General features: G+C 50.6%; 1 protein-coding gene across 1 annotated transcript in view; it reads right to left on the bottom strand.

Annotated features, from left to right (window-relative positions):
* The window catches only part of RAB3GAP2 (RAB3 GTPase activating non-catalytic protein subunit 2), a 684,945-nt gene that overhangs the window by 506,915 nt on the left and 153,629 nt on the right, over nt 1-24,401 (bottom strand). The window contains exons 3-4 of the mRNA XM_086927924.1: nt 22,326-22,446; nt 1,389-1,470 (exon numbers count right to left, since the gene is read on the bottom strand). Coding sequence (XP_086784050.1) covers nt 1,389-1,470; nt 22,326-22,446 — 203 coding nt within the window. The remainder of the gene's footprint in view (nt 1-1,388; nt 1,471-22,325; nt 22,447-24,401) is intronic.

Below are 24,401 nucleotides of genomic sequence, written 5' to 3' on the forward strand. Positions count from 1 at the left end.
AGTTCTCTAACTTTTTCAGCAATACATTAACTGCCACAATGTTATAAACTGCAAAGTCCAGACAAGGTTTGCATTGTTGACCCTCCTTTTAGCGAGACGGGGAATCACCATGTATTGGTGGATGCCTGCAGGGCCTCTTCTGGCGGCCTGGATGGGAGCAGTCCACAAGTGGGGCGCGGCGGAGGAGAATGCGCTCAGACTTGAAGAGGTACGAGGAGTGCAAGATGACGCATCTCCACTGAGTGGCAGCACTCCTTCAGAGCTTCCAACACACAACCGAAAATACCCAGTCCTCTCCTATGTCACTGAGATCACCCGAGGTGATATGTCACCCCCACCACCTGTGGCTTCAGGCAGAACCCTCCCCCGAAGTCCCCTACACAACACACATGAATACTCAACACTGATAGCTTCCCCTAAGATCTGTCAAGACTATGCCTCGCCTACGCCCGCAACCCCATGATCAAGGACACATGCAACATGCATCCACCCGCACCTCCACCACCTGTCATCCCTTCCTTGTTTATCTCCGAGTTAATAGTTAGTCAACTCTCCCAATGATATTTACCTCCCCCTTGAATTTTTCTCCCTTTTCATTTTTTTTTCCAACCAGAGGACATAAATGCAGGAGGACAGACCCCCATAGAGGGTAGAACCAGTTTCCTCATAACATCCCCTGACCCCATCCCAATGTCAGTCCCCAAAGCTGCTACTTGTCACTATGATTCTACATATACCACTTTTCTTCTATTTTTTGTATGTAATTATAGGAAAGAACAAGCTGTACTGATCCTGAAATGTTTAAAAACCCAATAAAAAGGTTAATAAACAAAACTGCCACTATGATATACATTATTAAAGTCCATCTGGATTTACCAGCCTAGTCCTCACGCAGGAACATGGGTTATCCTGCAGGCCTCCAAAGAAAATCAGGGCTGCCCAAAAGGTCCAAATATTTCGAACTATAACAGAAGGGACCTGGCATCTTCTCCGATCAACAGCGAAGGAAGCCAGAGCACTTGCATTCTCGAAACTCACAGCAATTCTATGTGCTGAATGACCAACACTCCCTGCTCTCCACAATGGACACACAACATTCTCTTTCGACTCAGATGGACAAATCTTCTTCCCATGAGCTTACAAAAGCCACAAAGTTGCTGGGCCCAGCCACCGGGACGGAGCCACATCAGAGATGCTTTATTTTCCCTGCAAATATTTTCAATATTTTAACTTGTGCGCAGGAAGTTATTTTCAATAGTCCCACGTTTTAGGGATTGTAGATGAGTATTTAGTTAAACAACAAGTAATTAGAGATGGAAATCACATTTAAGATGAGCTACATTTAGAAGCGAATGTAAATACACACAACACAAGGAAACTCTACTTACCCCTCCTCAACATTCAGAGAGCCACTCCAGCCTACGTCATAGTGCATTTCCTCCCTGCCCTTCTTGCTTGTTTTCCATTTTGCTGGATTTGAAAACAGAGAATAATCTACTAAGGTAACAAAATAATGCAAAAGAGGTGTGATGCCCTATTATGGAATATATTTCCAACTCAAACCTCTACATCGTGCATACGAGAACAAGGTGTAATATGAGGATGTTTCAGATTGTTTTTTATAAGACAGTAACAGCTAACCACAGGCTAAACCAATCATACAACCAACCACACTTGACTTTCTCCACAAACAGAAAGTACACATTGCAGTGCAGAACTCTGATGACGCGGAGTTCTTTCTACCTACATTGAACTCTTCAGTGCTTCTCCTTTTCATCCAGTGCAGATTTACAATCCTTCCTAAATGTGTAATACATTTACTAAAAGAAACACAACACGCAGGTTACTGCACATCATCTATTTGCACAACTGTCATACTGAAAGAGGAACGCAACCTCTTCTTTCGTAAAAAGTAAATGTATGTTCATAGAGGACTATCTACGACAGAGTAACACGGATGCCAACGTGTGGGGTCTTCAAGGACGGGTCACGGCCAACCAGGAGATGTAGGGTCCGGCTCACCAGGAACAGGATCTCGCGGCACCAGTCACATGACTTTTACAGGTGTGTTCCTGGAAACCTGTGCTCAGCACCGCTTTCCATGCGTGTTCCTGGGAACGTCTGCCATGTTAGCGTCAATCTGAGAGAGAAGGTTCACGACTCACTTTGTGACCCGGGTCTTTGATTTCTAATCCCAATTTGCTTCCATACCTCTTATCGCCATGCCCCTCATTTCCTTCACCTACAAACACTTGGAGCCCTTTGAATCAGAACAGGTGCATTCATATGAAGACGTTTTATGGCGAGGGAGGCACAGCTGTACGGATGTTAACATCTGTGCATCCACAGGCAGGTCTAGACAGCACACTGCGGTCCTCCTCTATGTGGACAAAAGGCACCGCCAGCGCCATCTCCCTGAATGGGTCTTCAACAGATGTTTACTTCAACAGCTTCAGATACAAAGATAAGCATTATGGTAGATCAAGGCGCCCTTTTCCACAGAGAAAAAAGTATCGCCTTATGAAAAGTGAGCTTCAACTCCCTCAGCAAAAGGGTTTTACTAGACTGGTGATGTGTTCAGCGATTTAACTTCCATTAGTCAGTTACAATACTGACAGAACCCTCCTGATCCAAATCAAATGTTTCCATATTTGACTACAACTACAATGTGCAGATAGCTGTAGTAAACTGAGAGTGCTCACAATTATGGCTGCTGTGCTGTAATACGACATTTTCCAAGTTGTATGTACATGTATTAGCAAGTCCGCACGTTAATACGTATTAATCAAACAGCTAATATTAAAGTCTTTTTTTCGAATATTTGAAAATACCGGTTATTGGCATACATACACGCTGGACAGCTTTAATTGGTTAAAACATCTGACCCTTTGAGTCACACCTACAGGCAGCCTAGTCCATGGATTTATTTCAACTGATGACTAAGACTAAACTGAACAACACAAAAGGCACCTCTCCTGAAATACAGTGTAGGTTTTAGCACACCCACTTACAAATGGACCGAATGTCAGTGACTGAGCAAACAGCACATAAGGTAACCTCCACAGATAAGCACTGGGTATGTGGTCTTCAAGCACGTGTACTTGTAATTGTAAAGAGAATTTGCACAGCTCACTGGAACCCATCAGGCATCCTGGCGCTAAAAGAGGGAAAAGCAGTAATAAACCACTGGGATCTGAAAAGCTAGAGGTTAGATTATTGGAAAGAGTCAAGTTATTATTTGTTTGCGAAAGGGTAAGAGATCATTTATCTGTGGCAGCTCTGGAGGCAGCTTATTCCAGAGTCTTGCAGCAGCAACACTGAAAGCTTGACACCCCCAACTTAGCTCTTCTGCTCCGGGGTATTTTCACCAGAAAGGCCGAAGAGGACCAAAGGCAAGGGAGAGGAACATACCAGCAGAATTTACTCTGCAATGGCATAGGGCCCAATCCATGTAGCGCGAGTGGTTTAACAGATTAAAAATAGCACACTGGGCTTGTGAAGAGTGGATCTTTCCAAAGGAACAAATGTTTCCACTAAACCTGTTGCATATTGAATGTATTAATTTCTCGGTTTGTGTACTTATTTCCAGAGTTTTGTACCACGCCATCTTAACGATTGCTTAGGGAGCCGTCGATGGAACAGAATAAAGCTGCTGGACAGAGTTATATGAACAGTTTGCTCCTTTGTTGCCTCAGATGGCAGAGGTACCCAATCAGCCTGCTAATCTCTAGTCCTCCACCTGCTAGATCAACACTCGGTAAGTCGTTGTCCCAAACTATGGTATCTAATATAAGTCACTTTCACTGTAAAAGGGTAAGGTGGGTCTCTCCCAAAACCCATTCTGACCCCAGCACGCCCAAGCCTAGTTGTTTTGGGTATCAGAATAACTAAGAAATAGAGCCCTTGAGAGCGGGCAGTATAAGCATCATGCTGCGTGGGAGTAAAAGCAGGTAATGCATAAAGTGCATCACATTCTGTGATGCATTCACGATTAACACGGAAACACCAGGACAGTGGTGGCCTCCTATTCTCACAAATTACATGCTGGTTGTTGTAACCAGAAAACGTGCAACTGCTCTAGATTTACCAGCAATCCTTCAAAATTCGCTAACTTTGAAAAAGGCAGTTGTCTTCGGCACTCCCAATCCTTAGCTATCAATTCCATTCCTAACATCCATTACCACTGCCTGTTGCTATCTGGTGAGGCTGAGCCCAACCCCACAAGGGCTGATTTCCAAAAGCTTCTGCCAACTCTGGGCAGACAGAGGCCGGACGCTAGAGCGGCTTCAACTCGTAATTTCTCCTAACCTCCCACACCTCCACTCCAATGGCTCGAATGGGTGGTCCTAAATACATCAAAGTTTCATGTCTGAAGTCCACTCACATATTGAACTCTGCCAAACCAAGACTCCTCACTGAACTTCCCCTCATCCAGGGATTCTACCAGTGCTTAGTAGACTGAGTTGAGAGGCTGAAAAAGGCCCCATTGACCTGGTACAATGGTGGAAGACAGCATGTGATATATCAGTCCATAGACTGCTCTCAGTTATATTCACAAAACATACATGCACCAGTAAACATGTTTCATGAAATGCAGACTACAATCAGCGCTGTAATCTGTTAGTACACGATCCACTATTATGCCGTTTATACAGTGAACCATCAAGCAAGAGTCCACCATTAAATATCACTGTCTGCTAGAGTGAGTAGTTGGGATGTAGTTGATGATGCATGTACCCATCCTCCTAACTGCTGTAATGATAGGAAGAAATAGTCATTTAACGTCAAATCAAAAGGAAGAGTTGGGTGGGCGTGGTCTGACTGGCGATGTGATCGGATGTCTCTCGCCGGGACTCACGACATCTGCCACCAACATAAGCTAACAAAGAGGAGCTGGGGGTCACTACTCCCCTGGAGGTGGACCCTGGTCAGCGTGAACTGGGGGGCCTGTGGGGTGATCCTTTGATGGCCTCCAGAGGCGGCGGGGGCGGACGATGAGGAGACGGCGGGGACTCCGAGGCAGGAACCACCATTTTGTGGAACCAGAGCAGTGGCCTGTCCCGAGGCCCACGGTCACCGGAGTGGCTGCTAGAGCTTGTGGTGCAATCCCGGAGTGTGAGGCGGCGATAGAGTGCGGAGCAGGGGGACAGGATCGCTACTTCTGGCCCTTTGGTGCTGGGCCTAGCGCTGACGGAGGCCCTGAGGCTGAGGCTGGGGCGGAGGCGGCGATCGGGACTGGTGAGCGGAGGACCTGGGCGGTGCTGCCGACTCTCTTTCCCCCCTGCTCGGGAGAGAGCAAAGCGCAGCGGATCGACGAAGGTGGGGAGCCCGCAGGTTGGCGCCCGCAGCGACGCAATCAGGCTTGTGGAAAGGTACCCTTGACGGGGGAAGCCGGCAGCCATCACTCTGGGCGCCTCTAGGAACACGAGTTTAGGACGCTGAGCACTCACCGTCTGTGGCCCTCCCGCATCAGGCTGTTTGGATCTGCCTGTGAGCCTTAGACACCTGCTGTGGGAGAGGCAGGATAGCCGGTGCTGGGTCCCTGGAGCTGGCTCCGGTGCCGGCGGAGGCCCTGGTTTGGGGCTGCAGCGGCTGGCGGTAAGGCGGGCGGCTTTGGCTCCCTGGTTCTGAGGCACGCTAAGGCGACCGGCAAGAGGTGAGCGCTCCCCATGGCCCCCGGGTGCCCCTGTCGACCTAGCTGCAGACATCTCTCTGGGGTCCTGCTCGCGGGTTGCTGTCACTACGGGCTGATCAGCGTGCAGCGACGGGGGTACGTGCGGGAGAGTCGCTGCCCGCCATCTTGTAGCTGTGGCCGGAGGGCGCTGAACGTCCTCCCCGTGCCCTGCCCTTCTGTGTCTGGTTGCCTGGGGGGCGGAGAGGCACTGCACTGCTGGCTGGTGGGGCTGGCGGGCTCCTGACTCCAGAGGCGGCTGCGGGGGATACTCAGGAAGGAGGCGCCGGACTGGAGGAGGGGGCTGCCATCTTGTGGAATACCCGGTGGGGCACCCCCTTGCAACCTGACTGGGCCTGTGGGACCCTGAGCCTCTCCACGGTGCTCGGGGGCGTCCGGCACTGCCCTTGGCCCAGGAGAACCCTTATGTGCCTCTCTGTGGGACTTGAGGGCCCTAGTGCTTGCCCCGGGCCCGGCGCTTGAAGTTCGCGCTCCTGCCCTCCATTTTGTGTATGCTCCCATAGGGGCCTAGTACCGCTGGCCTCCAGATATCCTGGCACACGGAGAGCTGTGGCCCCGCTGCGACCCCCGGCTCCGCGGTGTCTTGCTGCCGTTGGAAGAGGACTGTGGAGGACCTACGGGAGGCTGCTGCTGGGCGTCCGAGCGAGAGGGCGCTGGACGGCGGCACCATTGGCCGCCATTGGCCGCCATCTCAAGGACTAAAAAGCTGGTGGAGTTTTCGCCTGCACACACCTCCTCATAATTGCTCAGGGGGAGAGTGCGCTTGTGGACTGCAGCTTGGCTGACTCTGTGTGAGGTGTGGGGGAAGGCGGTTGAGGGGCAGTGGTGGGGTAATCGTGCATGCCGTCCTACTCCAGTGAAACTGTTGGCCCCCGTGTACCAGCCTTTGCTAACGGAGCTTGAGATTGGCCCTAGGACTGAGGTCTGTTCCCCTGTGGTGCTGGCTGTGGTGATGGCCGAGCTGGTGCACGGCCTGGGACCTCTACTGAGCGGGGGATCTTGCCTGTCCTCTTCTAAGGCACTGGGAATGCCAATAGTTTTGCAGCCTTGAGCCCACTCGGATAGGCCCTGGTAGGTGGTGCCTCAGATTGGTGACCCCCCTCCCTTGCCTGGGCCTGGTGCGCAGGGGCTGGGCCTGCTTGGATCTTTCTGCATCAACAGGTTGCCGGTCCCACGGGAAGGAGATTGGGGACTTTCACCTTGTATCTGGGCTTACGGCGGGAGCCTCCGATCCCTACTATTTGAACAATCAAATTGCTGGAAGACGAGAGAAGAGGACCCTCAATATCCTACGTTGGCAGCGTGGTGGCTGCTCTCTGTGAACCCCCCAGACCACTTCGAAGCTGGCGATGACGCGATCTAGGGGGGGCAAGGCCAACCCGGCAACTGCCCCCAGAGACAATACTGTTATGGCAATGTGGGGGAAGGCGGGCATGTCTACTACCACTGAGGGGTAGTCCCAAGCGACCGGTGATTCGATGCCAATTACCCAGGCGTTCATGACTTCCTTTATGTCGGTACTCAAAATGGAGATCGGCTCCCTAAGGTCCGAGGTACACACATGCGTAAAGGAGCTCCGGAGAGAAGTGACAGACTTGGGGGATCGAGAGGACGGCCTGGAACGGACGATGGATGTCCACACCGAAGATCAGGAACAGTTGTGGCAGCGCCTAGAGGTCCTGGAGGAGCAGAATATAGAGCTACAGGTGAAGCAGGAGGATTTAGATAATAGAAGCCGACGGAATAACTTACGCATCCGGGGGTTCCCATTGGAGAAGAAGGGAAGGACATCATGACGTATGTCCTGCACGAGGTCTGGGGTGACGAGAATGCCTCTCCGCTGGCTTTGGACCGAGCTCACCGTGTCACCGGGCCTTCTTCAGGACATCCTGACACTCGTCCACTTCTTCACAGAGAAGGAAGCCATATGGAAAGCGGTACGTGACAAACCGGACCTTTGCTACAAGGGACACAGAATACAAATATTTCAGGATCTGGCCCCCAACACTCCCTTGGATGGGCGATCGACCTCTCAGACCAAACAGGACATTATTGCGCACATCAGGTCTCTGGAGGGGGACAGGGAGGAGCCAATCTCACACCCCTCGACGCCATGACCTGGAGGGGGTCATTGATTAGTCTGCGAACTGAGAACCCTCTGCGCGCTTGCATTTCACCCCTGGCGGGAGGTACTCCACATGGGATTACATATTCCCCCCCGGCTCCTGGTTGAGGGGTGGAGGGTGGCGGGAGCCCCCGAGAGTTAGACCTTTGAGACCCGCCCCAACTGTCCCTTCGGGAGTGACATCCCAGAGAGCGTCCAAACCTCGGGTGTAAGATGCCCTGTATTAGGGACAGTGAATCACAACCCTGTTGGCCGACGTTGTTGTTGTTCGGAGATGTGCGGCCTGTCTGGCTGCTTATTTTTTCTTCTCTCTCCCTCTTGCTCTATTCCCCCTTTTCTAGTTTCTTACTGGCCTATTGCTCTTTCTTCCTCTCTTTCTCTAGGGGCTCCTGGTGGGGGGTTCTTTCACCGTGGAATATCATAGAGAGGGTCCTGGTGGGGGTCCCTTGCGGCTATAGGGCACTAATGGCGCGTGGAGGGGGGAGGTGGGTGACCCCTGTTTCGACCCTAACATGATGACAAACTTTTTTTTTTTTTACTTTATTTTTCAGTTTTTAAGTGACAGTACATCGAACAGAAGGTGCATTTACGAGTACACATTGCAGGTCATATACAAAAATAACAATCATAGCATGTACAGATGCAGGACATGTGAATTCAATTAGTCTTATTATATCATTGCAGTGGTATCATCGTTGGTCGCAGCTCACCCATCACAGATCTACAATATATCTCCATTTGCCCCTAGCGCCTGACCATAAATGTCAGTATCAATCCTGTTGGCAAAACATCGGTTACAGAGGTGTAGCAAGCATTTCAGTTCGGTGTCACATCGCTGTATGTGCGAACCTGTAGGCCACCCGAGCACATATCACTACTACCACTCCTCCAGACCCACGCAGCCCACTTAATTCTCCCTCAGTACCCCCATCATCTCTTTCACAATGATGTGTCCCTAGAGGCACCCAGAACCCCATCCCAGGAGATCAGTTCAATGTGAACCTAAGAAGTCAGTTCATCTCCCTCCAATTCTTCCTCTCTACGCAAGTAGCATTGCAATGGTGCCCAAATATCCGTGGGACGTGAGGCCACCGGCAGTAGTTCGGAATAAGTGTTAATCTGTTCCTGACAGTAGGTTAGGTCATGCAGCCAGTCCTTAAATTTCGGAGCCCTGCCCCTGCCCCATCTGCACGCAACCCTCCTCTTGGCAACCAGAAGAGCAAGCGCGGTAAATTTGCGGTGTGCCGCTTGTATAGGTTCTACGTATCCCAAGAGTGCCAGTATAGGGGATGGGTCAACCTCCATGTTGATCATTTTTGACAATGCAGTAAACACCTGACTCCAATACCTCTGCACCACCTCAGACTCCCATGCCAGGTGCAGAAAATCCGCCCCTGGTGCACGACATCTATCACAATTGTCCGAGGCACTAAGTTGAAATCTATACATACGAGCTGGAGTATAATACAGTCTATGTAAAAATTTATAATGAATAATTCTGTATCTGCTACTAGAGGAGATTCGGTCCGTCTGCTGTAGGCAGAACTCCCATTGTTTGTCTGTTAGGGGTTCTCCCAGCTCCTGATCCCATTTAGTCCTAGCCGGTAATGGTGGGGCGGTTATCAGCAAGTGGACCGACCTGTTTATTGTCAACACTAATTTATTGGGTGTGTCATCTTGGAGCATGCGCTGCAATGGCATAATGGTCTGAGGCTCCTTTGGGAAATCGGGTGTAAGCGCTTTAATTCCTTGGCGGAGTCTAATGTAGAGAAAGATATCAAGCGGAGACAGCTGTACGCCCTCACATAGATGCTCCATATATCGGAATGTCCCAGCATGATACAAGTCCCCCCATGTTTTGACATTTATCCTGTGAAGTAGTTTACGAAATACTGCCTCCTGTAGTAGGGGCGTACTTGGGTGATAGGCGAGGGGCAGGAGCGGCGCGTACATCAAGTCAGTCTCCAACTTGCGGGTTAATTGGGTCCAAGCAGTCACCGTGCTCGATACTGGTGTGTGCGTCTTATCTCTGCCGGGAAGCAAAGTATAGAGCGCACCTTCAATTTGGATAGGGTGAGCTAGCCAATGCTCCGCCGCCAGTTGAGGCATGTTACGAGGCTGTTTCACCCAGTAGAAGGCATAGTGGGCCTGAGCAGCTTGATAATATAGCTCAAAGTCGGGCACGCCGAACCCCCCCTGGCTGAATGGTCTAATAAGGATATCCCACTTGAGACGAGGCGATTTCCCGCCCCACACTAGTCGAATGAGTTCCGTCCTAAGTTGCATAAAAAAAGGACCTGCCCGGGTAATAAGAGATATTTAAAAATAAGTATAGTAATTGTGGGAGAATCACCATTTTTATCAATGATGTCCTACCCGCCATGGATAGAGGTAGGGTGATCCAGCGGGCCACATGGTCTGTAATACGGTTCATCGCCGTTCCATAATTGGCCCTCATTAGTTCATCCCTGTCTTTTTCTATTTGGATACCCAGATATTTAAAGTCGCCGTCGCACCAAGCAATGGGGTAATCCATCGGAAATTGTATAGTGGAGGCCGTAAGGGGAAATATACAGGACTTGCCCCAATTAATCTGGACTCCCGAGAGCCTACCAAAGCGAATAAACTCTCGTAGGACTGGATTTAAATTAGTGCTGGGATCGCGCACATATAAAGTAATATCGTCTGCGTACAGTGATATAAGTATTTGACGTTGGAAACATCTCAGCGCCTTGTCAATGTGATGCTGTCTCAATTTAGCTGCTAGTGTTTCTGTAGCAATAGCAAACAGTAGTGGTGACAAGGGGCATCCCTGCCTGGTACCCCTAGTAACTGGGAACTCAGAGGAGAGCCTGCCATTTATAAGTACCTTGGCCACTGGGTCTTTGTATAGTAGCCTGATCCATGAGAGGAATAGGACCGGGAAACCCATGCGCTCCATTACTTGGAACACATAGTCCCACTCCAAGGTGTCGAATGCCTTGGTGGCATCAAGGAAAATGGCTGCCATGGGCAGGTCATCGGACACCGAGCCTAGGACCGTGAAGAAGGTGCGCAAATTATGCGACGTCGCCCTGCCAGGTACAAAGCCTGACTGGTCGGGCAGAATCAGGTTCGGGAGCAGAAGACTGATACGAGTAGCAATCAGTTTAGCCAGGATTTTTGCATCGCAATTAAGCAATGAGAGTGGTCTGTAAGAGTCACATTTATTTGCTGGCTTCAATAGTGAGGTCATCAAAGCTGTACGCATTGAGGGGGGAAAGTGACCCACCTCAAGGGCGTCCTCATATACCTCCCTCAATACCGGAGCCATAAAGTCAATGTACGTTTTATAAAATTCTATTGGGATCCCATCCAGTCCCGCAGCCTTGCCCGACTGCATGTGCATAATAGCCTCCCGCACCTCATCAAGCTCAAATGGGGCGTTCAGAAATGCTCTCTGTGCATCACTCAGCCATCCCAGGGATACATCGGCAAGGTAATCCTGCAACTGCAGACTTCCAGTTCTGGTGGATGTGTATAATGTGCTGTAATGTGCCACAAATGTGTTAAGAATCTGCGTGGTATCCCTATACACCATACCCATCTGGTCCTCAAGCTCCAAGATAATATTTGAGGGACGCCTCAGTCTTATAGTTGCTGCCAGCGCCTTCCCCGGTCGCTCACCTTCACCAAATCGGCGCGCTACCCAGTATTTGCCTCTGAATTTGGATTCTCTAGTGGCCTCATCTGTATATTCAGTCAGTGTGTCACGTATGTCTGAGAGGGCAGCATCAGCTGGTCGCACAGTCAAATCTGATTCAAGAGTCCTAAGTCTGTCTTCTGATTGCTTCAGGCGTCTCATTATGCCTTTTAAAACTCACGACCCCTTGGCCATACATATGCCCCTCAACGTCACCTTGAAGGCGTCCCAAATAGTCTCCACGTCCCTCACAGAATCTTTATTTCGCTTGAAGAAGTCTAAGCATTCTTCCCGCAATTCCTCCTGAAATGAAGCATCTAGCAGCATTGTAGGTTGCAGACGCCAGGCGGTCGCGGGGGGGGCCAAGGTCCGCAGACCGTAGTGTGATTTTGACAGGTGAATGGTCAGAGTAATTTCTGGGGAGGTGTTGCGCCTTTAAGAGCGCCGCATAAAGCTCTGGTGATATGAATATATAATCGAGTCTCGCCCATGAACTAGCCTGTGCCTTCCTTCGCGTCCATGTGAAAACGTCTCCAGGTGTCTATCAAGTTGAGATCTTTGAGTGACTCAAGTAATGTCGTTCTAGCCCTAGTGTAATGGTGAGGGCCAGGGTGTGATCTGTCCATATTCGGGTTTAGTGAAGTATTAAAGTCACCCCCCCATAGAATGTGCAGTGGGCCTGTACTCACAATGGTCGCCCATAAGTCTTCAAAGAACTGAGGATCATCAATATTAGGCCCGTAACAGCACACCAACGTAATTGCCATATGTCCTAGTCTACCCCACATTATACAATACCTCCCATTTTCATCCACCCTGGTGCCCGCCAAGACAAAGGGCGTACCTATCTTTACCAGTATCGCTGTACCTCTAGCATACGTCGAGTACGAGGAACAGGCAGTGTGCATCGCCCACCTGCTAGCAAAGGTGGAGACAGGTTGAGCTCTGAAATGTGTTTCCTGGAGGAAGGCTATATGTGTTGAGTGGCGATCCAGATATGTTAAAATTTGTCGCCTCTTCCTTGGGTCCCCCAGGCCCCTCACATTCCATGTTAATATGTTCAGATCAGTACCCGCCATGATCATGGTATTTGTTGCGGATTTATACAGTGTGCCCGGAGGGACCAAAGCAACCAGTAGCTGTAGTCAGGGACACCTGAATACTGCGCCAGTTCACCAATATGCCAACCTACCAATTCAAGCCCTGTAGCGCCGCACATGCAAGTGTAGTATCGTGATGGAGCGTGATTGTGTACAATATGCACAGCGAGATCTACCTCTCGCCCATACCTCTCATGCAATCCTGTTGGATCGGACCATAACATCTCTTCGATATCTGTACCGCCGAAATCTGTGATAACCTTTCTAAACTCCCCCCTCCATTTCCCCTTAATTGAAACCTCCCCAACTTGTTAGTACCAAAACACAATAGTGTACGATATATTCCAGGCCTATGAGTGTGTCACACATCAAATCTCTTTCGGGTCACGATGTGGCCCCAGACAGGCCCCTTCGGACCTAATCCCTTCCCTCCCTCATCAACACTGACCAACATAGTAGGGGCCCAATTATTAGGTCTTCTCTTCCTGTTTAGCCGGGAGTTACACAATGCAGCACTTAGTTGGTTATAGCTACGTGGCCTCTTCATATAAGCATCTAGAACACTCCTGACATCACAGCCCAACAAATTATGTAAAGAGGTCACCTTCCCACTCCCCTCCCACTGAAGCATCCCCAACTTGCCAGAATCCTTGTCCCTCCCCCCACCCCCTACAACAGCTAAACATCCAAACATTTGCAATATAGTCAACATGTCCATTGGGGTATACCCTATGGGGGTCATCTTAAGCTGCACAATTCCACCCCCTTCACCGTGCCCTTCGTCCTGTGCGGCCTCAATCGGACACAATCAAGGAGAAGGGGGGGTGGTGCCTGGAATACATTACCACCAACAGTCCAATACCCGTCCATGGTATTCTCGCATAGCAGCGGAAGGTCGATCCCGATCGTCGCCCTCTTGAGACCTCTAGCGTAATGTCTATAGATCAGCGTCTCGCTGCAACAGTAAAGCCAACGGATCACAAATCTTCATGTAGGGATTGTACGTCTTCTCGCTCTTCCTCACCGTTGTTTCTATGGCCTGTTCTCTGTGGGTTTGTGAAGAAATGTTGCTTAGCTTGGTGGGTTACTCTCAGCTTCGCTGGATACAGCAGCGCATAGTCAATCTGGAGTGCACAGAGCTTTTTCTTAACATCCAGAAATTTACGGCGCTGTTCCTGAACAACAGGGGTGAAGTCAGGGTAAATGGAAAAGCTAACTCCATCACACGTAAGCTTTTGGTTGGTGCGAGCCGCCCGCAACGCAGTGTCGCGGTCACGATAGTTCAGGAGCCGTGCAATGATGGGCCTTGGCGGGGCTCCAGGTTTAGGTCCTGGACCAAGTGAACGGTGCGCCCTTTCAACCATGAATTGTTTGGAAAACGCTTCAGATCCAACAGCAGCAAGTAGTATCTTCTCTACATAGTCCTCCATGCGCCCCGTGTTGGTGGATTCTGACACGCCCACAACGCGAATGTTGTTTCTTCGACTGCGGGCTTCCAACTCCTCATTCTTCGCAGCAATGACCCTGAGGACATTGTCCATTCTCGAGAGTTGCGTGGTATGAGAGGCAGTTGTATCATCATTTACTGATATGCGTCGCTCGGTTTCCGTGATGCGCTCCTCGTGGACATCCATTTTCTGTGCGATGGCATCCATTCTAGAGGATATCCAGGCGACTTTATCCACTATTGTGGCAAACCCCTGCCTCATCTCCTGCATCATCTGCTGTATGTCTGGCGTGGAGGAACCATTACTCGTCCCAGTTGTTGATGGGCTCTGGGAGCCTGCCGCATCCGGCACATTACGCAAACCTTTCTTGTTACCAGCAGCTTCAAATGTCAGCTTAGGTTGCTTGTTATCTTGCTTACCCATCGTGGGTCTCTTGTAGGGACTCGCGGTAGTTGATGAAGGTCACTTCTCCCGTCCTTCTCTGATAGGGAGGGAACTTGTAGACATGAGCAGGATGCAGTGCAGTTTGGCGCTCTCACTATCAGTGCGCAGGGAGGCCAAGATTAGCCGCGCAATTGCGTTGCATGAGTGGGAGAGGGGTCCGCCGCGCCACTCCTGCCAGGGCTGTGTCTACTGTATACAGCCCTTCGGTATTCTATAACGCCGTCACGGGCAGTGCTACCAGGGGCCCATCCAGTTCGTGCAGATGAGGAAGGAATGTGGGCCACCTGACCGTGGGCCGAGAAGTGCAGCCGGGGTATGTCTAGGCCTTTACCTCAGGATCACTCGAACGTTGTCTCCAATTTGATTGCGGCCACTGTCAAAAAGTCCCTCCCTGTTTGGACCACACAATCCCTGCACTGCCTCCTTGTAGATCTTGTTCAGCACCACGCCCGTACTGGTGTGATGTTCCCACCCCTGCGCAATCACATAAATCCTGGATGTATCGTGGTGTTCTGAATGCCAATATCCGCACGTGTAGCGGGGCAGAAAAGCAATTTCCGTCCCTCGCTACTGTCGATGCGGTGAGGATTAAGGAGTGGTGCCTCTCACATTATTTGTTCCCCCGGAGCCGTGCACTGGCCTCAATGTGTGTCGTAGGGCACTGTAATCTAGTAAAAGTTCGTAGCGCTTATTGCCGTTCAACGCTCACCCGCGGTTGCGGCCTCCAGAAGTCCCCTGTTACCGCTCTCGTTCCTTATATCAGCCCTTTTTTCCCCACAGAACTCTCCGGGCACCCAAAGCACCCTGGTCCCAGCCACAGGCGATTCACACCACGCCCAGGTTTAATTAATTTAATTTAATAACGATTTCTAAAGCGCCTGGTGACCCAAGGGCATCCCCGCGCTATATAATTTGTGATCCTGTTGAGGGGGAAGAAAGGGAGGGAAGAGCGACAGGGGGGTTTTATTTAGGGAACAGATGAGTCTTTAGTTTCTTGCGGAATACCAGGTAGTTGGGTTCAAGTCTGAGGGAGCGGGGAAGAGCGTTCCAGCCCTTGGCTGCTTGAACTGAAAATTGTCGTCCACCTGTACGGGTTCTTTTGAATCTAGGGGTGCTAGCTAGGTTCTCATTCTGGGATCGTAGGGATCTGGTTGCTGTGTAGGGGGTAATCATTTTGCTGAGAATCGCCGGACCAGATCCGTTGAACAGCTTGTGTGTCGTGCACATCGCTTTGAATTGCACCCTTTGGCGCACAGGGAGCCAGTGCAGGGCTTTGAGGGCCGGCTTGGCGGACGTTCTGGAAGGGGTGTTAGTAAGCATGCGTGCCGCAGCATTCTGTGTCCGCTGGAGCTTCGTTAGGGTGGCCTCAGGGGCTCCCAGGTAAACCAGGTTGCTGTAGTCCAGGCGGGACAGTACTAGTCCCTGGATGAGTAGCTTCCTGGAAATAGGTGGCAGTAAGGGCAGGATTTTACGGGTCGTGCGCATGAGCCCGAAACAGGTGCCCGAGGTTTTGGTAGCTTGTGTTTTCATAGTGAGCTGTGGCTCGAGCCACACCCGAGTGTCTTGATTTCACGTTTCGGGGGGGGAATTTCCCCGAACACATCGGGCCAGAGTGCTGGAGGGATGGTCGTCCATTGTTTTCCTAGTAGCATCACCTCCGTCTTTGTCCCATTCAGTTTTAATGATGAGTTATTCATCCAGTTATGAATTCCTGTGAGGCAGTTGGTCAGGTTTTCTGGATGGTCGATCAGCTGGGACAGGGAGACGACTAATTGAGTGTCGTCAGCATAGCTCACCATTTTTATGTTGAATGGTGTTACCACGTCCTCAAGAGGGGCCATATAGACATTAAAAAGCGTCGGACTCAGGGAGGAGCCCTGAGGGACGCCGCTTGTGAGTGGGAGGGTGGATGAGTGATAGTTATCGTCCCACACTTGGAAAGTGCGCCCTGTAAGGAAGGATTTAATCCATTTGATTGCTGTCCCGGTAAGTCCTGCATCCGCCAGTCTATGCAGAAGGACACGATGGTTGACTGTGTCGAAGGCTGCGCTTAGATCCAGGAGGATCACTGCCACTGATCCTCCTGAATCCAGTATGCCCCTTGCTTCCTCAATGACTGCGAGGAGTGCGGTGTCTGTTCCATGGCCCGGGCGAAATCCAGTCTGGGATTGTCTAAGCAAGTTGTTGGTTTCAAGGAACTGTGATAATTGTGTGTTTACCAGTTTCTCAGTGACTTTGCTGATACCAGGAAGTAGAGATATTGGTCTGTAGTTAGACAGGTCTGTTGGGTCTAGCTGAGGTTTTTTTAAGAGTGCTTTTACCACAGCACTCTTCCAGCTGTCGGGGACAGTTCCGTGGGCGAACGAGCTGTTGATGAGATCCGTGACAGTAGGTACAATTACTGAGGCAACGGTCTTGAGGAACCTGATTGGTGCTGGGTCCAAGGGTGACCCACTTTTCATTTTCGTTAGGGTTCGCTCAACCTCTAGGAAGGTTACTGGCCGGAATGTCGGTAGAATGGGGCGTAAGTTACTTTCAGCCTGGTCAGGGAATGAACGGCTTTCTTTGTGGCTGGGGAGACCGGGGGGTGGGAGGGAGACCAGGATGCGGGTGATTTTGTCATTAAAGTAGTTCGCTAGCTCATTGCTTCTGTCAACTTTGGGGGTGTTGGAGGGGGAAGTGATGGGGACCTTGAGCAGCTCCTTTACGATTGAGAAGGATTCTCGGGCTGAGTTGGATGCTTCTTGTATCCGCGTATCATAGTATGAGGCTTTGGCTTGTTTGATGGCCTCTTTATAGATTTTGACCGTGGACTGGTAGGCTTCTTTGTTGGCATGTTGCCAATTTTTTCTCCAGAGCCGTTCGGCTTTTTTACAATTTTTGCGGTGTATTCGGAGGTCCGCGGTATACCATGGAGCTGAGCCAGGTTTCCCGTTTTTGTCTTCCCTGGTTCTAAGTGGGAGTACTGAGTCTAGGGAGGAGATGATCCAGTCCCTGAGTCTTCTGTCTGCCGTAGCCGGGTCTTCTGCGTGTGCAGGGGTGGTTCGTTCAAGGGTCTTAGCCCATTCTTCCGTGGGGAGTCTGGACCAGGTCCTGTCCTTGCTGAAGGTGGGGGGTTTTCGGTGTTTCCTGAAAGTTCCAGGTAATTGGAAGGGGACTAGGAAGTGGTCTGTCCAGGGGAGGGGAAGGGCCTCCTTCGCTTGCATCGAGGGAGAGCTAGTGAACACCGGGTCCAATAGATGACCCTTGATGTGGGTGGCTCCGGAGTTTAGTAGGCGGATGTCGAGTGCCGCTAGGTCTTGGATCAGATCATTGGCTACCGAGTCTACCGGGTCTTCCAGATGGATGTTCAGGTCCCCGACTATCATAAAGTTTGATAGGGAATGGGCCTGGGTTGTGACTAAGTCTAGAAGAGAACAAGCGAAGGGACCTGGAAGGCCGGGGGGGCGGTACACAAGTAATCCTGTTAGTGAATTGGTTGGGTTTAGTTTGAAGGTAAAATGCAGACTTTCTGAGTCGGTAATCTGTGCATCGTAGGTTTTACAGTGGAGATGTTCTCGATGAATGATGGCGACACCACCGCCTCTGCCTATAGGGCGGGGTAGGGACTGAATACAGTAGCCCCGTGGTGTTGCTAGTACCATGTCTGATTGAGAATGTGTCCCCACACACCGTTCCAGCCCTGCGGGGGGGGTGGAAGATAGTCCATGCCGACGTGTTTCAGGTGCAGGGCTTAGGCGTCTGCATACGTTTCTAAGTCCCCAGCTCCTCACCGTCGGTCCCCATCAGCAGAGTACAGGTCCACCGCAGCAATCCAGGACAGCTCCGCCTTACATATCCGTATGCTGCATGTAGATCAGGCTCTGTGCTGGCAACGGGTCCCTGTGAGGCCTGCACGCCTCGTGGAGCGCCGCGGTCTTGCGTAGATTTATGGCCCCGTCAGCACGCTCTGCCCAGCTCCAGCTCAGGTCCCGGCAAGTACTCCGCTTCCTCTAACTCGGTCGGGACAAGTCGTACACTCTTCAAACTTTCGTCGATGCTGTAGAGCTGTGTTCTCTCCCCTCGTATATATTTTCGACAGGAAAGGAGTCAGTAAAAGCCGATCATTGAAGGATTAATGATCCAGGCTTCAGGAGCCTCACGTCACTGCAACCATTCTGCGTGTGCGCCCTCTAGCGCCCCCTAACATGATGACAAACTTGCCTAGCCCGCTGAAGGTCTTAACACTCAACGTCAAGGGCCTTAACTCCCCTAACAAGCAGAGACAAGTGTGGCATTATCTCCTCCAACACAGCCCTGACATCATATATTTGCAAGAGACGCACCTACTGGAGGCAGACACTAAGCGCATGACACACCCTAAGTACCCTCTTCAGTTCTGGGCGTCCGCAGATGCCAAGACAGCGGGGGTGGCAATATTGTGCAGAGCTGGCATCAGGCACCATGTCGAGCTGCTCCTGCAGGACCCGGCCGCTTGCCCCACCCGGGAGGTGAGGTGGCGCCTGCCGCCGCGTATCTTCCGGGCTGCGGCCGACAACGAAAGCATTAGAGATGGCATTGACTCCTACTTAGTTAGCAACGACCTACCGGAGACGCCCTTTCAAGGCTACGATACGGGGACATATTACGTCACTCTCGATCGCACGGGCGCGTGAGGCTCGCTCACTGGAGGACAGACTGGTGGAGGATATCAAGAAGGCGGAGCTGCGAGATCAGGACCATTCCTCCATTAAATCAAGGAGGCAACTGACCAATCTCAGAGGACAACTTAGACTCCTCCGTACTAACAGAGCGGAGAAATCCCTACTGGCATTGAAACAGAGATATTTTGAAGGAGGAGATAAGGTTGGGAGGCTGTTGGCGGGACGGCTGAGGGCATACGCGGCCAAGGCACATATCGCCAATGTTCAATTGCCGGATGGGACGAGGGCTACGTCGGAGAGGGGCAAATGCGAGGCGTTTAGAGCCTACTACTCAGAGCTATATTGGGAGGAGGTACCGCCCCTAGAGGTAATCGAGGAGGTACTGGAAAAACATACGGGGACGCCTCTACATCCGCACTATGCGAAGTCCTTAGAGGACCCCATCTCCCCGGAGGAGATAACGGCTGCCCTGCGGGAGCTCTAGTTGGGGAAAACCCAGGGACCTGACGGTCTCCCCCTGTCTTTCTATCGCATGTTCAAGGCACAGCTACGGCCCCACCTTCTTAGGCTATACAACTCCTTTACGGATAAGGTGTGACCGTCCCCTGATATGGGTATGGCGGAGATAGCTTTGATTCTCAAGCCCGGAAAAGACCCTACATTATGTGCGTCATACCGCCCGATCGCCCTGCTTAACACTGGTTTTAAAGTCTACACCAAACTGCTGGCAAGACGCCTGGACCCCCACATGCCGGGCTTAATAGACCCGGACCAGGTTGGCTTCTTCCGCAACCGGCAGGGTGCAGACAACGTGCGTAGAGTTGCCCACCTGGTGGGCAAAGCACACCATTGGAAGATACCGGCTTGCCTTTTATCGCTAGATGCGGAAAAGGCCTTCGACCGGGTGGACTGGTCCTTCCTGCAAGCGCTCTTGAGTGAATTTAGGATAGATCAGAAGATGATCACCAGGATCATGGCGCCGTATCTTGCCCCACAGGCCAGGATCCGAGTCAAAGGCCAACTCACCGCACCGTTTCCCATCTCTAGAGGCACCATACAGGGCTGCCCGCTCTCGCCCCTACTATTCGCCCTTGCGATAGAGCCCTTTGCGGACTGGATCAGGCAGAACCCCAAAATACATGGTATTCGCATAGGGGGAAAGCGAGAACAAAGTGGCGCTGTTTGCGGGCGACCTTATCCTTACACTGACCAACCCTCGGGTCTCCCTCCCAGAGCTGCACTCGTGCTATGCTACTTTGAACGGGCTTCGGGTCTGAAGATCAATCATAGTAAATTGTGGGCCCTCAATCTTACCATCCGACTGACGAAATACCCCCTCTGGAAAAGCTTGTCCCATACCGATGGGCAACCCAACATATCCTATACCTCGGCCTCCAATTAACCCCCTCTCTAGATGGGTGGACACAAGTCAACTGGCGAGACGGTAGGCGCTCGGTTCTTGAAGATCTGTGGCGATGGAAGCCGCTCATGCCGTTGTGGTTGGGCAGGCTTAACGCCATTAAGATGTCCATTTTCCTCAAAATTCTATACCTTTTTCAGTGTCTTCCCACGCCCATCCCGCTGCACTATATACGTGGCTTTCAGCACGACCTCACCAAATTTATTTGGGGGGGCAAGAGGCCTCGGTTCTCCCAGTCCCTCCTGATGGCGCCACGGGACAGGGGGGGTTTGGCCTGCCTCAATCTGGTGGACTATTATTGGGCAGCGCACCTCCGCTTTATTGTGGAGTGGGGAGTTACGGAGAGTGAGAAGAGGTGGCTATACATGGAGCGGGCGGTGACTGGACGTACCATCTGGGACCTCCCATGGCATCATAGGGCGGCGCGCTCTCGGAGCGCTTATATGGCTATGCCAGCAAAAACGGTCCTGGAAATCTGGGAAAGGGTAGGGGTCTGCAGGGGCCTCACGACCTTCTCCTCGCCGCACACGCCGATTGAGGGGAATCAGTCTTTCCCACCAGCCCACTGTACGAGTGCCTTCGGCAAGTGGTCGCAAGGAAACAGTAGGGTGCTTACAGATCTGTTCGAGGGGAGTTCCACATCAAGTCCTTTGTTCAATGCAGAGAGGAGTTTCGAGTCAACCTCAAAGCGGGGATGCAAAACGCCCAGTTGCGACATTGGTTGGCTGAAGGCGAAACATATCAGGTGGCCACGCGCACCTTTACCCCGTTCGAGTGGCTGGCCCATTCCTTTACTGACTCGAAGGACCTGATCTCGCAGATCTACCAAATACTACAACATCCAAAGACGCCTCCCGTTCAACCATACCAACAACGCTGGCAGACAATATCAGGCACGGACATCACCCCGGCGCAGTGTCGTCTCCTGTGGCAAGACATTCCCAAAGTGTACCGTAGCATCTCGCAGCAGGAAAATGCCTACAAGATCATGACCCAGTGGTATTCTACGCCTCAGCGCCTATCCAAGATGTTCCCTACCTCTTGTCCGACGTGTTGGCGGTGCAGGTCTGCGACCGGGGATTTTATCCATATCTGGTGGGCGCGTCCGTTGCTGACCCTTTTCTGGAAGGAGGTCCTAAGTCACATCAGGGGGGTCTTGGGGTTCCCTCAGCCTGAGGCCACAAGCACACTTTTGCTGGGTATAAAACCTGCGGGCCTGAGGGCATTGACCCGGAGCGATTGGATTCTGGTGCTTCAAATGTTGGGAGCGGCCTGGCAGCTCATAGCCTTGTATTGGAAAAAGCCCGAGGCTCCTGCAGCCTGGCTCATGCGCCTATGACATTTTATTACAATGGAACTCTTTACAGCTAGGTTGCAAGCCCGAGACACGCGCTTTAAGGCTGTTTGGCGACCCCTGGTTCGAACCATCTTTATTACAATATAGGTCTTAACACAGATATATCCACATTAAACCTGCACTTGTACCTAAATCATTTTACTCAGTAGAGCACATTCGTACTAGTCCCTACATGTGCTGCAATTAACTGCAGTGTAACTAATGGTTTTCTATGTCCCGAACTGCAAACCAGACAACCCCTGAAATGCTGCTCCCTGACTGTGTTAGGGAGTAAATACACAATGTATTATTGGGAGATGGGAGTCAATTCTTTGGCAGTAACTATGAGAAAAAGTCCTTTAAGGAGATAGATACCAGACTATACAGGAACTATTGGATATATCCTGGCCTAAAAATGTAACAATTAATACTTACGCACTAAAAACACTGCTTTCTGCTCTAGAGCGATTACCATAAGATCATTCGTAGGTGAAAGCGATACAACGCAATCCTGAAGCCAGGCATTGGCAGCAGCCTTTGAGGCTGGTTCTTCTTCCTATGTAGAGGACACAAATACAGATGTGGTTCTTGTATAACTTATTTTCAATATTTGTATTCTAATAGTTACTTTAGCAGTATTACATTTTCAAAAGAAAATAAATGATATTAAACGCAGACTGTAAATTATTAAGCATAAGAAATGAACATGGAACAAAGAAATGCAGAAACAGCATCACGTGAACCACGCAGACGTTTATTAGTGGAAAATAATTTTTTTTTAGGTAGTCTTTTGACTGAACTGAGGAAACTGCACAACATGCTGATCTTGACTCATGGCAATTAATATCTGCTGCTAGTTGCAGGTGGCGATACAAAAAGACGTGCCTCACCTGCTGAATTTCACCATTTTATAAGGTACAACACACCTGAATCTCAGTGGCGGCCGGCACAGATCAAGGAGGGTGGCTGCGAGGGGGATAAGGAGGTGTAAAAAAAAAAAAGAAGAAAAATTGTAACTCCTCACCGTGTCTCTCCTCGTCGTCCCTCTGCTCCGTCCAGAACAGGAAGCACCCTGGCTCCCCTAAGCCAATCATAATGCTGCAGTGCAGCGTTGTTGTTGGTCTGACCTCTGTGGTTCGGCACTCAGCAAGGGAATGGGAGCCTGGGCATGTTCTCCACCTAGGCTGCAGCCTGGGTGGAGAACATGCAAAGTGTGCATGACTGCCGGCAAAACAGTCTTGCGCACTTACAGCATGTCACCACTCCTCCCCGAGCACCTCTGTCACCAGAACAGCCATGCCTGGCCCTCCCGTAAAGCTGCTGCAGCAGGAAAAAAATGAAATGATAACTTGAGCTATTATCATTTTATTTTACCGTTATTTCACTGTTGCAAGGCAGTGGCCAACGCTCCTCCGCCTTAGCGGAGGAGCCACCACTGCTAAATCCATTATAAGCCAAAATTAATTCCATACTCTACATTTGCTGGCTCTTACCAAAATGTGCATCACTTTGTTCAAAATTAGGTCACAGCACATTTCAGATCAATGACATCATTTAGCATGTTGAACAAAGGTTGTGCTTGGGTGTGTTCCCAGTAAAACACGGTGAATCACCACAGTGAGTGTAAGTACACAAATGTAAGCAATTCTGCATAAATGAATAGGGACTCAAATAATTAAAACACTAAGGGTCAAATAGCTAAACACAGGGTTCTTAACATACAGTCTTGTTCTGGAACGTCGGACACTCAAAAGATGTATGTGTGGACAAATTCACAGTTATTTTTTTGCCCCACTGCTAAAGCAAAGTGGTCAAATTATTGACCAGGTTTAGAGCAATAAGAGGAAGCCCTTAGAAGAATCCTTTATACCTCTTTTTAGGTCCAATTCTTGTTGTTCCTCTTGATGTCGCCATGTTTTCATCTACTACCCGGGTGTGGGTATTTTCTTATTCTTTTAAGAGGACCTGATTTTCCGAACGAGAGGTTCGCTCTTCCATACTGGCATGACTTCATTCGAGAACTTCAATCATTTGACATGAGCGGCCCCACACTACCAAACAGAAGCACCTAGGAGTGAGCACAAAACGGAGGTCCCCTCAGCAATCCTTTAAGCTCTGAAGGGAATTCTGATCAGTATTGAAGAGAGCAGCACCTCTAACTCCCATTCTATTTAGCAGGGCACGCCGCCGGAGTACCCACTTGTATCCTTGTTATTTCTGGAAGCGATAGAGCCTCTGTCCCTTCACTGCCGTCAGACGGGTCATGACTGGGGCATCCACTTGGATACTGAAACCCATGTGGTTTCCTTATACGCAGATGAGGTCTTGATCTAGTTTGAAGACATTTGTGGAGGTGTGTTGACTATGGAGCAGATAATAGGACATTTCAAAAAGGCCTCAAGGTCAAGTTGTTGAAATCCAGCTTGTTCCCCCTTAGTTCCAATTGCCCTGCACACCACATATTTGTAGATAACCACCAGATTGCATGGGAGTCTTCAAATTGAATTTCCA

The sequence above is a fragment of the Lissotriton vulgaris genome, chromosome 6 (assembly GCF_964263255.1).
Source record: "Lissotriton vulgaris chromosome 6, aLisVul1.2, whole genome shotgun sequence".
NCBI classification, from domain to species: domain Eukaryota; kingdom Metazoa; phylum Chordata; class Amphibia; order Caudata; family Salamandridae; genus Lissotriton; species Lissotriton vulgaris.